Raw genomic sequence first — 14,370 nt, 5'->3', positions numbered from 1 at the left:
AGGCTCCGGTACCACCTGTAAAACACAACCAATAAGGGATGCTTATAAACTTCACAAACAACACAACGCCTGAAAAGTAACTTCTCTGCTGCAGCCCACCAGTCCCAGCTCACCTCGCCCCAGCCACCCGCAGTGCCGATACCCCGCTTCGCTCGCTACTTTGTGCCTTTGGAATACAACAAACCTACCAAGACCTGTCAGCTGCTCACACAGCCATCGGCCGCATCTGCCCGCTGACACCGCGTGCCGACCCACCTTCTTATGGCCGCTCCCCCGCCCCTCCTCTAACCCTTTGGTGCACGGCTCGTCTCACTGCATCTGAAAACGGCATCGAACGAGTCACCCGGATGCGGAGCAACAGCTTAACGGTTCCGGAGATCTCCTTTCCATGTAGGAATACCCTCTAGACTCCAACAACAGCCAGCCAGCCATCACAGAAAACCAAAGCCAAAGCAACACCTGGCCCTACGCGTACGACCCTTAGCACCTTCCACCCCGGAAGTCAAACACCACGGCTCCTGACGAAAAGATACGGCCGCGGCCGCAACCGCAACGGTGGACGCGCGAGAAGCCGGGCCCCAAGACCCAACATCCACAGGATGCGGAGAAGTCGTCGTCCCAGAAGAGGGCTCCGTGAGAACAGACCGCTCGACAGCGGATACCCCAGCGCATCCTGGACCACCCGTCACCTTCTCGGACACGAGACGTGCTGGACAGATCTGTGTGTGGAGCTTCTCACGCGAGACGGGGAGCGCTCGGTCGGCGGTACCCCGGTGAGTCGAGGAGCACGAGACCCTCGGTGCGGCTACCGATGCGCCCGCCTACCGCAAAAGAATAAACCTCCGGAGCATCGAGACCTCATTAATGTGCAGTATAGCGCACACGGAACAAGCACCACCAACCGCCTCCTTACCACTAAACCCCTCAAGGAATCACAGCGGCGGTCAGCTGACGGAAAAACCACGGCGGCTGAAAGATCTAACACAGGCACCTTACAACCACAGAAACCGGTGCTAAACACAACACAGGTGAAAAACAACATGGAAACGTAACTGCTGTGACCAGCACTACGACACGTCTCATCGGGCGCGTCACGAAAAAGTCAGAAACGGAGTAATGGGAAGGCTCACGTGCCCGGGCCTACGACAGAAGACAGACCCCGGTTGGAGACTGTTACCAGCGCAAAGAACGCAGGCCCTCTTCTCTGAGAAGTTCTGGGGAAGATGCCTTCTCAAGAAACTCTCAAGCTCCGTATACAGGCGAGTACAAGATGCTCACCTTAACCCTCGCTGGACAATCTCACCATCAGTCCTATTAAGAGAGAAAAAAGAGCGTAGATCAAGACATCAGCAACTTACACAGCACACAGTAAAAACGGTGGGGAAAAAAAACAAGGTTCCATCTCCCATAGTCAGAAATTCCAGAAAAATGCAATGCATCTAAAATTTAAAAAAAAAAAAAAAAAAAGGCAGGCTATTAAACCATTTTGCCACCCCCAAACCCTCAGCGGAAAACCGCCAGCCTGAAACAACAAAAACAACTGCATACAAGGGTACTTCCTACTATGCCTACAGCCGAACCTCGGCCGGTCTCGAAACTCTTCCCTCACACCGACGCCTCTGCTGCTTGCCGTGAGCAAACCCCCGACGCCCACGCAGCCCAGCCGGCTCCAAGAGCTGCCGCCAGCGACCGGACCAGCGGAGCGCCCGCACCGCAGCAGCCCCGGAGCAGAACGGGCTCCCTGTGCAGAGGCCAGGGCTCGTACACCCGGGGCCCTGCTCACCACCCTTCCTGCAACCCCCTGGGAAAGGGGCTGGGGCGACCCCCAGCAGACACAAGGGCGGCTGGAGGAGCAGCGGGGAGTTTCCTCACCTGCCTCCGTGTCATGGGGTACAAAGTGCTGAGCAAAGACAGCGACCTGTACCGCAAAGGCCGACACCTGCTCTTCTACTGCATCTGCGGCACCAGCAACGTGACCGGGCAGGGAATTAAACTAACGGAACCACTTTAACTGGGAGAATAAGGACACAAACCTGAGCCAGATGCAGTCAGCAACATCCCCAGGGAGGAACTGGCAACCAAGTCCTCAGCGCTGCCCCTGGGAGACACAAAGAACGGCCAACTGTTGTCCACAGCGACGGCCACCCCTTTCCCCAGGCAGGAACCCCTCCTTCTGCAGGAGCTCCCGGGGACGCCCCCTCCTGCCCCAGACCATTGCCAACGGCACCCGCGCTTACGGGGCATTAAAGCACGTTTGCAGGTCAGCTTGCTGCTGCGAGGGCAGGGTCTGGGGTGGTCAGGGGCTACGGGACAGGTGCTGGAGCTGTGGGCAGCTGCATGGGGTGCGCAGGCTGGAGCACTTTTCCAGGGGGTGGGAAGGCCTCCAGGTGCCCGGAGGCAGCCAACTGCCCCTCTTCCTCCTTCCTCTCCACCAGCTCACAAAATCCCTGGGAGCTGCCCTGACGGGGCCTGACATCTGCTGTCGGCACTCTTGGGTAGGCGTGCCCTAGCAGCACCATCCCCTGGGGCTGCGACCCCGTGACACAGAGCGGCCATCGCCATCAGCCTCGCTGGCTCCCTCCGGGGCTCCTCCGGCCCCAGCCCGCAGCTGCAGCCATGGCCCCTTACCCCCGCTGTGTACCTGCTCCCCTGGACTCTCTGACCGCCGCTCAGTGAGTACAAAGGAGACAGAGCGAGGGTTTATTTGCAAACCCATCTAAGTGCCAGGAACACACCTGCTCTGGGGCTCAGAGCCCATCCACTCACCCTTCCCTGGGACCGCTCGGCAGTCCACGCTGGGGCAGCGGGTACGGAGAATGAAAACACAGCCATGGGGAGCTGGGCAGAGGAACAGAAAGAGAAAAATAAGGTGAGGGAGAGGAACCAAGGAGCAGAGAAAAAGAGGTACCGGGAAAAGAACAGAGAGGGGAAGACACAGATAAAGAAAGGACACAGAGTCCTGGAGGGACACGGTGCAAGGAAAACGGGGTCAGGGAGCCGGGCGGGTGAAAAGAGCGCGCCCACCAGCCCTGTGCCCAGGGGGCAGCAGCGGCCTTTCCTCACGGGGAGGCGGCAGCGGGCACGGCGGCCCCATCTCACAGGCCCTGCAGCATCGCGCTGCCGTTACTGGCGGTGCCCGCCAGCAGGAGGCCTGCTGCTCACCAGATGCAGCACTGAGCACGGTGCCAGAGCCGGACGCCCGCAGGCAGCCATGCGGCCCTGGCAACGAGCCCACAGCTCGTGCAGCGGCTGTGGCGAGGGCTGGGCCGTGCCACAGGAGCGGAGGGCCATCACTCGACCCCTGCAGCGCAGCACCTCCTCCCCTGGGCTCCCTCACAGCCCCTTGCCCGCTGTGAAGGGACTGCAAACGCAGCCGGGAGGTCAAAGGAGACGGCGAATGTTTCTTCAGTCATGCAGGTAGCGGGTGCAGCGAGAGCACGTGAGGCAGGGAACAGGATGGTGAGCGAAGGACAGGGACAGAGAGCCCGACAAGTGGAGAAAGAAGCAGCAGGGAGAGAAGAAGAGAGGCAGCAGATAGAGGGAGAAGGGAGCAGGGCAGAGACCGACCAAGGAAGACAGAGACGCAGGAAAAACCTGGGACAGGCAGCATGACAGAGAGGGAGGAAAGAAGAACAGGGGCAGGAAGCTGGATCGAGACACATGGAGAAAGACAACAAAGAACAGGGCAGAGAGGGAGGATGAAACAACAGGGACAGGGAGCCAAGACAGCCAACGATGGAGGGAAGGGGCGGGGCTGGGGGGAACAACAACATGGTACAAACCACAGAGCTACACACTACAGGTGGAAGAATTAAGAAATAGGGACGGGGAGCCAGAACAAAAAAAAAGCTGGAGAGCAAAAAGTATAGCGATGCATACAAAAAGAAGGGAGGGAATATTAAAATAGCGTCATCAGGGAGCCAGAGAAAGCAAGACGGAGAAAGGACAAAAACAACAGGCTACAGGGCAGAGAGGGAGGAACTCATGAGCAGCAACAGAGCTCCGGCCAGAGCTCCGGCTTCTTTACCTTTCTCTGGCCTCTCCAGCTTCAGCCGCAGCAGCTCCTGTCCACTGCCCACAGCTAGCAAGCGCCCCACCCACCCCTTTTCGCTCCCACGCCGCGACGAGAGTGAGGCCAGGCAGAGACAACCCAGGCAAGCGTGAGGTGGGAGCAGACAACAGCATCCCCAGGGGAGGAAGGGACAACTGTGCCCTCAGTGCAGCCTCTGGGAGACAGAAAGAAGCAGCAGTGACCATGATTGACCGTAGATCATCCCCGGCCAAATCGCCTCCTTCCACAGCAGCTTCTGGAGATGCCGCTTTTTCCCTGCACTGCAGCTAATGGCATTCGCGTTAAGGCAGAATCAAGTGCATTCGAGGGCCAGCTTGCTGCCATCACAACAGGGTGACCTGGGGCTGCGAGACAGGCTGCAGGGGAGGTGCGGGAGCTGGGGGCAGCTGCACGGGGCGAGTGGGGCCGGGGGAGGCTCAAGGGGAGCTCTGGTGAGTTGGGAAGGCACCCGGTGCCTGGAGAGGCGTCCGCCTCCTTCCCCTCTTCCCTCCCTCCAGCTCCCGGGAGCTCCCCGGGGCTGCCCTGACCTGGCTCGCCCCGAGCAGACCGGCAACCCGCCGCAGCACGGGCTTTGAGGCTTCCCGTCCCGCCGCCCCCAGGGGCCAGCAGAGACCCCCGCACCCGCCGAAAGTGCTCGCTCGCCTCACCGCCGGCCTCGGCCCTCATCCGCCGCCATGCTACACCCGCGCACCGCGCGCGCGCCCGCCGCCGACGGCGCGCCCGCCGCGCTGCGGGATCGCGCTTCAGCCGCGCGGCAGCAGCGCCCGCCGGGCGGCGCGTGCCCGGGGCGGCCCCGGCGCTGCAGCCCCGCGCACTCGGCGCCGCGCCCCTGGGGCGGGAGGACACGCCCCCGGCGGGGCGGGGCAGGGAAGGGGCGGGTCTGAGCTTGGGCTGGGGGCGAGGGGCAAGTCGGGGGGTGCAGGCGGCACCCGAGGTCCGGAAGCAGAGGGGCGGCGGGAGGGCGGTGCCGAGCGTGGCGGGGCGGAGGGGGCACAAGGTCGGAGGGCAGGGGGTTCGGGGGGCACGTCCCGCAAAAACCTCGCATGCGGCAACATCTCCGTGGGAATCACTTGGGGGGGGGGGGGCAGGGATGTGCGGGGGGAGGGGGGCAGAACAGCGGGGAGGAGACCCTCTGGGCCCCGGACTCTCTGCACCGGACAGCCCCGGCTGCAGCACCCGCGGGTCCCCGCTGGAGACAGAGCCAGGACCCTCCGGCCGCAGGGCTGGCACCGCCGGGCGAGCACGCTGAGCGGCCCCCAGGCAAACCTGGGCGGGGGGAGCTGCCGAGCAGCACCAGACAACACGGCAGCTCAAGAACACAAATCCCAAATTATGGCTCAGCATATCAGAAAAGTAATGCAGGAGTAAGCAGAGGAATTCAGTGAGAATGAGGGATAGGATAGTAGCTGAGCTAAAGGAGGTCAGCTCAAAATACAACATGTCTGTTCAAAGCCAGAGCCATCGGTACGCTCAAAAAAAAAAAAAAAAATATCAATATTAAGACTCATCAATACAATTTTGAATGCATTCACAGCATAAAAGCAAACACGCTTGATGGTGCTGGAAAACGTCTCATCCCTTTCTCACAGCACCCCTGGGGGGAGATAACCCCCCCCGTGAGACCACAGGAAGACCTCGTACCGTCATCAGACTCACCGCAACAGCTACAGCCCTTGCGCCACCACCGCTGCTGCTGCACGTCTCGCTCAGTCAATAAATCTGCAGAGTGAATTGTAAAACTTTAAATAAAAATGATAAAGTCAGTTTTAAAACTTTCTTTAAAGAAAGAACAAATCTCAGTCGTTCACTTTATACCAAAAAGGCACGTGGATGTTCATGTACATCCAACAAAAATGCTTACGCTACAAAAGTATTTGATTTGATGTTTGCGTTAACTGCACTCACCCAGCTGCAAGCAGATACTATTAAATCACTTGTCTCCAAAATAGACCGTTCCCATCCGACTGGGGGGTTTCTTGTGCATTACACCATTAGGAGGGACATCTGGGCAGCTGCACCGCCCAGGAGAGATGACACCCAATGGCCAGGGAAACGCGCCATTGAAAACCAGACAGAAATAAAGTACTTCAGAGTGCTCCCTCCAAATATGAGGAAAAACACCCATAACATTCAACAGCCTCTCTTTTTAAACACATAGAAGAAATATCGAATTGCTTAAACACCCTCATCAATCGTACCCTGAAGCTCTCGGGCGGTTACAGTTTAAACAAGGCAAGTCCATTTGTATATTACACAACATGAACTGTTTGGTTTTTTTTTTCCTATCAGAAATGAAACTTATAAAAAATTAGTAAGATAAGAGATCCCCATATTATTTGGGGGGGGGGGGGGCGGGGCGGCACGGACAGGACGATGACGGACAGGGATGACAACACAATGCAGAAATCAAATACCCAGTGCTGCAATGCTTAAGGCTACCAAACGGCGCTGGAAAATTTGCCAGAGAGAGGTGGGGGGAAAAAACCCCACCAAACAAGCAAAAAAACCCCAAACAACAAAACAAAACAACACAACACAACAAAAACCCCAACCCACAACCTTGATTGCTCTTAGTACAGATGTCAGTATCTCAGTCAGGTTTTCACGCACCCCTATGAGATATTTTAAACACTTAATGACTGAAAAAGCAGAAAGCTTTTATCTGGAATAGAAGTCGATTTCTTCAGAACACCCAAACTCTGACGCACAGTTTCTTTCCCCTTTCAGTACCACACGATTCTCACAGAATCGTTTCTCAGCAAGCGCACAAAACAGAAGGCTACGCACGCTCTCAGGAAGAGGAAATAAACGGAGGGGAGTACGCTTCGCACAGGCACAAAGTGCTCCCAAACAGACCTTATTTTATTTTGAGTGTTTCTGCTGAAGTACTTCCTATCAAAACTAGAGAAGGAGAGCTGGCACGTTCTTCACGTTCACTTTAAAGTCCGTGCTACAAGTACCCAGGGAAAAATGCAGACACACGTGGCAGACGTACCTTGTCCTTGCAGGCCACTCGGGATCCTTTCCACCAGTCTTGTACCTCCAGGGCAGAAGAAAGGGTCACCACAGTTAAATGGTGCCAGTTGACATTCTGCTGAGAGAGGAAAAAAAAACAAACCACCTTTTAGCATAAAGCGGGCTACGAATCGAAAGCTTCCTATTTCAGTGAAGGTTTGCAAAGACTACAACCGAGTAGAGGAAAAAGTATTTTGCATCGTCTTTGGTACAGCTGTTGAGACAGGCCACTAGAGATTTTGGTTTTCACAGAAAACAGGGCGCTCTTTGCCTTTCTTTTTTCCTTCTGACTCATTGGCAGCTTCAGTATCACCGGAACTCCATTCCCTAGATCCACACAAATAACTACGCACCTTTTCTCAAGCCTACAAAGAGCCAGGGTTTCCTCACCCTAGACACCCCAAGCTGAATACTTTCCTTAAAGAGTACAGCGACCCACCTGCCCTCGTCAACTGCCTCCTTGCCGAAACTGCCCCTTCACAGCTCATCCCCGTCTCAGCGTATTGTCCTGCTGGAGGATGAAGTGCAGAAGATCCGTATCCCCACAACATTTGCCTGTGAGGGTACACGATCAGAAATACTCTGGATCTGTAAGACAGACAGGCGTCATTTCCATGGTTTCAATCATCAGAACTCAATTCTAAGGACTTCCACGTTTGTGAAGAAATGAACTAACTTTTAAATGTAGGGTCTGTACTCTACAGTCCTGGGGGTGGGGGGTGGTGTGAGAGAAAGGCATTATGGATTGAAAAAAGGAAAAAAAAATGATTCGGAGTTCCCAATCATTACGGAGTGGTGGGGACAGTAATAAAAGCAAAGACAAACAGCAGCAACATTAAGTGAAATCTGGCTTTAATTCTGATCACGTCTTTAAGAGACTCTCCAAGTCTACACCTCAGTCCTACGAAGGACTAGTCCTTTTTTGGAAAGACAAGCTTTTTTTTTTTTTTTTTTTAACATAAATGTCCTAGACTTCCATGGAACGGAAAACAGAAAGTGGACTGAACCACAGGACAAACAAAATCGATTATAAACCAAGTTTAAACATCACTTTTCATCCTGTTTCTTTGGTTACATTTCTACCGGCATCTAGGTGCTCAAAAGTTCCCTGTCCTGACACCACAGGTTACTGACAATGTACTTGGGAATCTAAAAATAAAAGGCCACCTCCATCTCGCCCATAAAATCAGGGTGAACCAAGAGAAGAGAAACGCTCAAGGTGGCAACAGGCAGCTCTGCACTTATCACAGTGGAAAGTCTGTTCCTCGACCCGGAAAAAAAACCCACTCCCGACTCCCAAGGGACCTCCCGGGGAACGAGCCGTGCTCCGTTAACGGCGCTTTGTCCCCAGCTTTTCTGCCCCGGCAGCAGATGGGCCGTTTCCCGGGGTTGGGTGGGGAGGGGCGGGGGGGCCCTTCCACTCGCCCCGGCCCCTCCGCGCTCCCCCAGCCCCACACGGGCCATCGCCCGAGCACCGACCGCATCCGCCCGCGCGGGATCTCCCTCGCGGGACGCGGAACGTGACGCCGGGAAGAGGCGGCGGAACAGGAACCGCCCGGTCAGGTCGGCCAGCCAGCGGCGAGAAGACCGGGCAGGGTTCTGCCCGAGGGGCCGGGCCGGGTCCCCGGGAGCCCCGGTCGGCCGCTTTCTCTCCCCTTTACCCGGCACCGAGCAGGCCCCGCCGCGGATACCGCGAGCACCGCCCGGCCCGCTCCGGCGCACCGGCAGGGCCGCCCGGCAGCCCCGAGCCCCGTGACCGCCGTGCCGCGAGAGGCGCCTGCCCGGCTTCCGGCTCTGCGGGGACACCGCCCCCCTCTACACGGCGCGGCTGCCCCCCGCCCGGCTCCAGGCAGCCCCCGCCGCTCCTTCCCACACGTCGCGGCTCCGCCGCAGCCCCCCCGCTCCTCGCCCCCGACACGGGCCCCGCCGGCCTGGCCGCCCGCCTCACGGCTTTCCCCGGGACCCGCCGGCCGATCGCCCAGTCCTCCCTCACCCGCTGCCTCGGTGGAGCCGCAGCCCCAGCCCCGCAACGCTCAGCGACCGTCGCTCCTGCCGTGACTCGCACTGCCGGGCGGTGCACTGCAGAGTGCAGGACACAGGAAGTGACGTGCCGGGGGTGGCGGGGAGAAAGGCGGAAGTGACGCTTCCGGCGGGCCGACTGGATGCAGGAAGACGCGCCCACCAGGGCGGGGGAATGCGAAAAAGCCCGCCCCTGCCGGGCGGGGGGAGCAGGGAAGACACATCCCGGGGCGGGCGGGAGCACCGCGGGGCAGCGCAAAAGCACGCACACCAGGGGCGGGGGGGGGGTGTGGAGCGGGACAGCACCGCCGGGCGACCGGGAGACCCCGCGCACCCGCCGAAGGGGGTGACTCGCTCGCCTCACCGGTGGCCTCGGCCCTCCCCCAGCGCGCCTCCATGCTGCTGCCGGGCACGCGCTTGCCCCGCCCACCAACGACGAGCCGGCGCGCGAACGCCGGGCTGCAGGACCGCGCCTCGGGCACGGGGCGACGAGAGGAAGGGCAGCGCCGGCTCCGCGCCCGCGGAGCGGCAGCAGGGCTGCCCTACCGGGAGGCAGCAGCCAGCGCCAGGCAGCCCCCGCGGTGTCGCATGGCCGCTGCGGACGAACGGCAGCGTGGAAACAGCGAGCGACACCGCGCATGCGCGGGTCGGGGCTGCAGTACCAGCCCTTGGTGGCATGGAGGCAGCAGAGAGCATCGCAAAGCGCAGCCAAAGCGCATGCGCGCTTTGAAGACTGCAGTACCGTTTCTTGGTCACAGGGTGGCAGCAGAGAGGACGGCAACGCGCCACCAAAGCGCATGCGCGGTTTCCAGGCTGCAGTACCGCACTTCGGTCACAGGGTGGCAGCAGAGAGGGCGGTAGCACCTACGGTCTCCGAGGACAGAAAAATCTTTTAAAAGTTCGAAAACAGCGTAGAGAGCGCAAAGTTAACCAAAAGTCCAAGTCACGTGCACCATGTAGCTGCATGCCTGGAAACATGAAATTCAGCATTGGGCGAGGTGGAAGCACTGGGCAGGGGTCAACCGTCACGAGATTGATGTCTGGTGTTATGTGGAGGAGTGTGAGATGGGGCAGAGGCCTCATGGTCCCAGTCCCCTGTTCTTTGTCCTAAACAAAAGGGAGCCACTACCTCCACCCATGAACGGACTTCGTGGCATTAACAAAAGCGATTAAGATTGTCTGTAGTCATCCCCACCCACACGTATACCCTGGTGATGTCATGTAAAAATTCGAGTATAAATATCAGTCCAATTTCGGCCCCAAAATCGAGACAGGATCAACTCAGAACCATATTGACGACCGGATGGATTGACGAATTCACTCCTCCTCCATCCCCGCCACTCAGGATACCGTGTGGATAAGATTATTTACCTCAGCTACCACTGAGAGATATACTTGTCCTCCCTGTGTGTATTTCACATTTTCTCCTCAGGTGCATTTCTGTGCTTTCCTGAGTGTATCCTTGCTTCTTGTTTGTCGTGACTTTACTGCCTCTTGTCCCACTGTATCCCTGTTCGATGGGCTTGTCTATTTGCCAGGCGGCCAGGCCTACAGCAGGCAAGTTGTTAGTGTGCGTATGGTGTGTGGTGGTGGTGGTGTTATATTAGTGACAAACCTTGTATCATACCTGTAGCTTTTAATTTATCACCGGCAACCCAAAAGAACCTGTAAATGTTGCTGTAAATAAACGATTACGATTTGTCTCCCGATTTGTGTCTGTTGCATATTTGGTGCCGGTCACACAAGACCGGATTGATTTCCTCGTTTTCGCAACAAGCAGCAATGGCGAAGTAAAATAGAGATAGAGAAAAATTTGACTACAAGGGCACTAAGGAAAGACAAGAAATAGTAAAATACAGCAAAGGAGTAACGGTAGGCGTAGAAAGAATTAGGTATTAGGGAAACAAAGGGAAAATTATGAAATACGGACAGTAAGCTTAAACGTTTAGAAATAAAATTTGAAAAGCAACAGCACTAATGAGAAACAAGACAATTAAAAACCAGCAAAGAATAAAAACAGGCACAGGAAAACACATTTAATATGCAATTTGGATTAGGGAAATGAAGGAAAAATTATGAAATAGGCACAGGGAACTAAAACAGATGTAGAAAGAAAACTGAAAAAGCGAGGGCGCTAAGGAGATACAAGAAACAAAAGAAAAGGCAGCAAGAGACAGACAAGTGAATGAGATAAAAGTAGACAGAGAATTTTAAAAGCAAGGGTGACTAGGGAAACGAGGAAAAAAATTAAGTGCCAAAAGCAAACTAAAATGGAGAAGTAAAAAGAAAATCTAAACATGAAAACCAAGAGGAAATAATTAAAACCAGACATTAAAAGGCAAAAAGCAGACACAGAAAGAACATCTTAAAAGCAGTATTTTTTGCTTAAAAGTGAAAAGGGAAACAAACGGAAAATGTCTAAAAAATAGCAACAGAAAACTAAAACAGAGACAGAACATTTAAAAAGCAACAGGATACAAGAAAGAAACAAATATTTAAAAAATAAGACATGGATATGGATAGAAGGATACCAAGAAAGAAAATTTTAAAAGTGACAGTGTAGAGGACAGAGGGAGGAATTAAAAAAAGAGGAACAGGACACCAGAGAGAAGGAAACATAAAAAGAGAAATTGAAATGCAACAGGTTACAAGAAATACAGGAAAGCATTAAGAAAGAGGGAGAGGGAGCCTGAAAAATGGGACACTGCGAACAAGAGAGAGATGGGGAGCAGGAAACCAGCGTAGAGAGAGGAGAGCTGAGCGTTTGCACACAAAAACACAGGGACAGAGAGACGGAGGCACAAATCAGAGACAGTGAGTGAGGCAGAAGGGACCAGCAAGACAGAAACAAGACAGGGATGGGGAAAAATTCTAAAGCAACAGGGGAAAAGGAACATAGCCAAGAAATAAAAAACAGAAACAGGGAGCCAAATAGAAGTAGAGGAATGAGTATTTAAAAAAGCAACAGGGTACAAGAAACACAGGCAAGAACTAACACAGAAGGACAGGGAGACAAAGACGGAGGAAGAAAAACTGAAGAAATGATCGGGTACAGGACACAGAGGGAAGAATTAAGAACTAAAGACTGGGAGATGGACATAGGGAAACATACAAGGAAATTTTGAAACATATGCAAGAATTTAAAAAATAGGGATGAAGAAAGAGTTTCAAAAGCAATGGGATACAAGAAACGTAAGCAAAAATGAAAAAATAGTAACAGGCCGCCCGAGAGAAGCAAACTGTGGTGGGTCGACCTTGACTGGCTGCCGGGTGCCCAGCGAGCGGCTCTATCGCTCCCCTTCCTCAACTGGACTGGGGGAGAAAACAGAACAAAGCTGGTGGATCAAGGCAAGGACAAAGATCGCTCACCAACTACTGCCACAGACAGAACAGACTCAACTCAGGGAAATCAATTTAATATACTGTCAAAGTATTTATTATTATCAAAATAAATTATACATTATCAAAATCGTAGGACAACGATAAAGAACAAATCTAAAACACCTTCCCCCCATCCCTCTCTCTTTTCCTGGGCTCATCTTCACTCCCGCCTTCCCTACCTCCTCCCCCTGTGCAACACAGGGGCACGGGGGTTGTGGTCAGTCCATCACATGTTGTCTCTGCCACTCCTTCCTCCTCAGGCTCTTCTTCTGCTCCAGTGCAGGGTCCTTCCCAGGGGGCCACAGGTGCCGACAGCAGCCTGCTGCAACGCAGGCTCTCCACGGGGTCACAGCTTCCTTCAGGCACATGCGCCTGCTCTGGCGTGGGGTCCTCCGCAGACTGCAGGTGCATGTCTCCTCCACCGTGGACCTTCATGGGACAACCGTGGCCTGCAGCACAGGCTGAGGGTGAACCTCTGCTCCTCTCCCTCCTTTGCTGACTCTGGTCACTGCAGGGCTGTTTCACACACGCAATGTCTCTATCGCAGCTTCTGCACAGCAATTTTTGCCCCTTCTCAAGCACCCATCACAGAAGCGCTACCGGCAGCTGACAGCCGCCTCACCTTCTCCTACCTCCTGTCATCTCACAGGCTCTGGGCACTGCTAGCGGCCCACAAAATAAGCAAAGCCTTGGTGCTAATAAACTACAAGGGGCCTGCCGCAAGCAGCAACGGTTCTAGGGACAACATGGTGCTCCGCAGGCAACCAGGAAAGGCGAAGCTCTTGCCTTGGACACCTCCACTTCTCTCCATGACCAAAGGCCAGCGCCTGCACACCCAGCCAGCTGCAGAGTTGCCACCACCAGCAGCACCAGCAGAGCACCCACACCACAGCAGCCCCAGAGCAGAATGAGCTCCCTGAGAACAGCCCGGGGCTCACATGCCCACTGTCCTTCCCGCAATCCCCTGGGAACGGAGCGGGGCCAACCGCCACACCTAAAGGCGGCCGGAGGAGCAGCAGTTTTCTCATCCACCTTCAGTTTGTGGGGTGCAAAGCACCAAAGAGAAGCTATCCACACTGGAAATGACCGTACCTGCCCTTCTGCTGCAATTACATCTATTGCATCAGCAATGTGACAGGGTACAGAATTCAACTGAATTTTTCTGGGGTGTAATGGGAATAGACAGATGTTCTTATGAAATAGTGTGGGAAAGTAGCTTCCTAAATGCAGTAACAATGTTATTATCGAAAGTTGTGTGCTTTAGTTTCCTAGTTAAAAAAAAAAAAAAAAAGCCAATATGGGATTATGACTCATTCCTAGCAAGACCACACAGGCTACCTTAACAGAACCAGCTGTAAGTGGCTTCTAGCCCGACCTGCCTCTGGCCGAGGCTGAGCCAGTCAGCGATGGTGGACGCCCACCGCAGCACCGCATCGCCGTTACCGGCATGCCTCAGGAACAAACGTGGCCACCCAGCACCCCCGTGCCCCATGCCCGCAGCTCCCGCCATGCCGCAAGGGCAATCCCAATCTCTGAGCCTGCGGGGACACCATTTCCCCCCGTGACACTGCTGCACCTGAAAACCCGCTGAGCCTCGAGCAGAGCCCCATGCTCCCCAGTGCAGCTCTGGGCAGACTCCACTGCCCTCCTCGGGGCTTTCCCTGCGACTCGCTGGTCGATCACCCGGTCCCTGCTCACCTTCTCCCTTGGTGCAGCCACTGCCCGGTGACACAGCGACAGCTCCGCTCCTCCTGTGGCTCACGCTGGCTCCTCCATGGGGCAGGGCAGCAGCCCCTCCACCAGCAGCCACCCCTTCCTGGGGAGGAGCTGTCACCATCACCCTCACTGCCCCCACCTGGGGCTCCTCCAGCCCACACCTGGAG

The 14,370-nt window shown here is 55.4% G+C and overlaps 1 protein-coding gene across 1 annotated transcript; it reads right to left on the bottom strand.

The window, feature by feature from the left end:
- Nucleotides 1-256: 256 nt before the first annotated feature.
- On the bottom strand, nucleotides 257-13,997 carry LOC147415307 (uncharacterized). Its single transcript, XM_086468622.1, has 8 exons — nucleotides 13,867-13,997; nucleotides 9,081-9,245; nucleotides 7,527-7,675; nucleotides 7,068-7,163; nucleotides 5,714-5,791; nucleotides 2,767-2,838; nucleotides 2,034-2,098; nucleotides 257-1,311 (listed from the first exon to the last, which is right to left on the bottom strand). The coding sequence occupies exons 1-7, from the start codon at nucleotides 13,995-13,997 to the stop codon at nucleotides 2,049-2,051; spliced, it is 741 nt and encodes a 246-aa protein (XP_086324748.1). The 3' UTR covers nucleotides 257-1,311; nucleotides 2,034-2,048.
- Between the last annotated feature and the right edge of the window lie 373 nt (nucleotides 13,998-14,370).

The sequence above is a fragment of the Leptosomus discolor genome, chromosome 7, assembly GCF_034619465.1.
Source record: "Leptosomus discolor isolate bLepDis1 chromosome 7, bLepDis1.hap2, whole genome shotgun sequence".
In the NCBI taxonomy this organism is placed as follows: Eukaryota; Metazoa; Chordata; class Aves; order Leptosomiformes; family Leptosomidae; genus Leptosomus; species Leptosomus discolor.
The sequence above is the reverse complement of the archived record's forward strand: the minus strand, read 5'-3'. Positions and strand labels throughout refer to the sequence as shown.

Bases quoted from the DNA above. Each gene is read 5' to 3' on its own strand.
- LOC147415307 (XM_086468622.1), bottom strand. From the start codon at position 13,997: ATGGCGGGAGCTGCGGGCATGGGGCACGGGGGTGCTGGGTGGCCACGT. The intron at 5,792-7,067 runs GTACGTCTGCCA...TTCACTCTGCAG, and splicing joins GAGTGGCCTGCAAGGACAAG to ATTTATTGACTGAGCGAGAC. The intron at 2,099-2,766 runs GTGAGTGGATGG...TGTGTCTCCCAG, and splicing joins CCGAGCGGTCCCAGGGAAGG to GGGCAGCGCTGAGGACTTGG.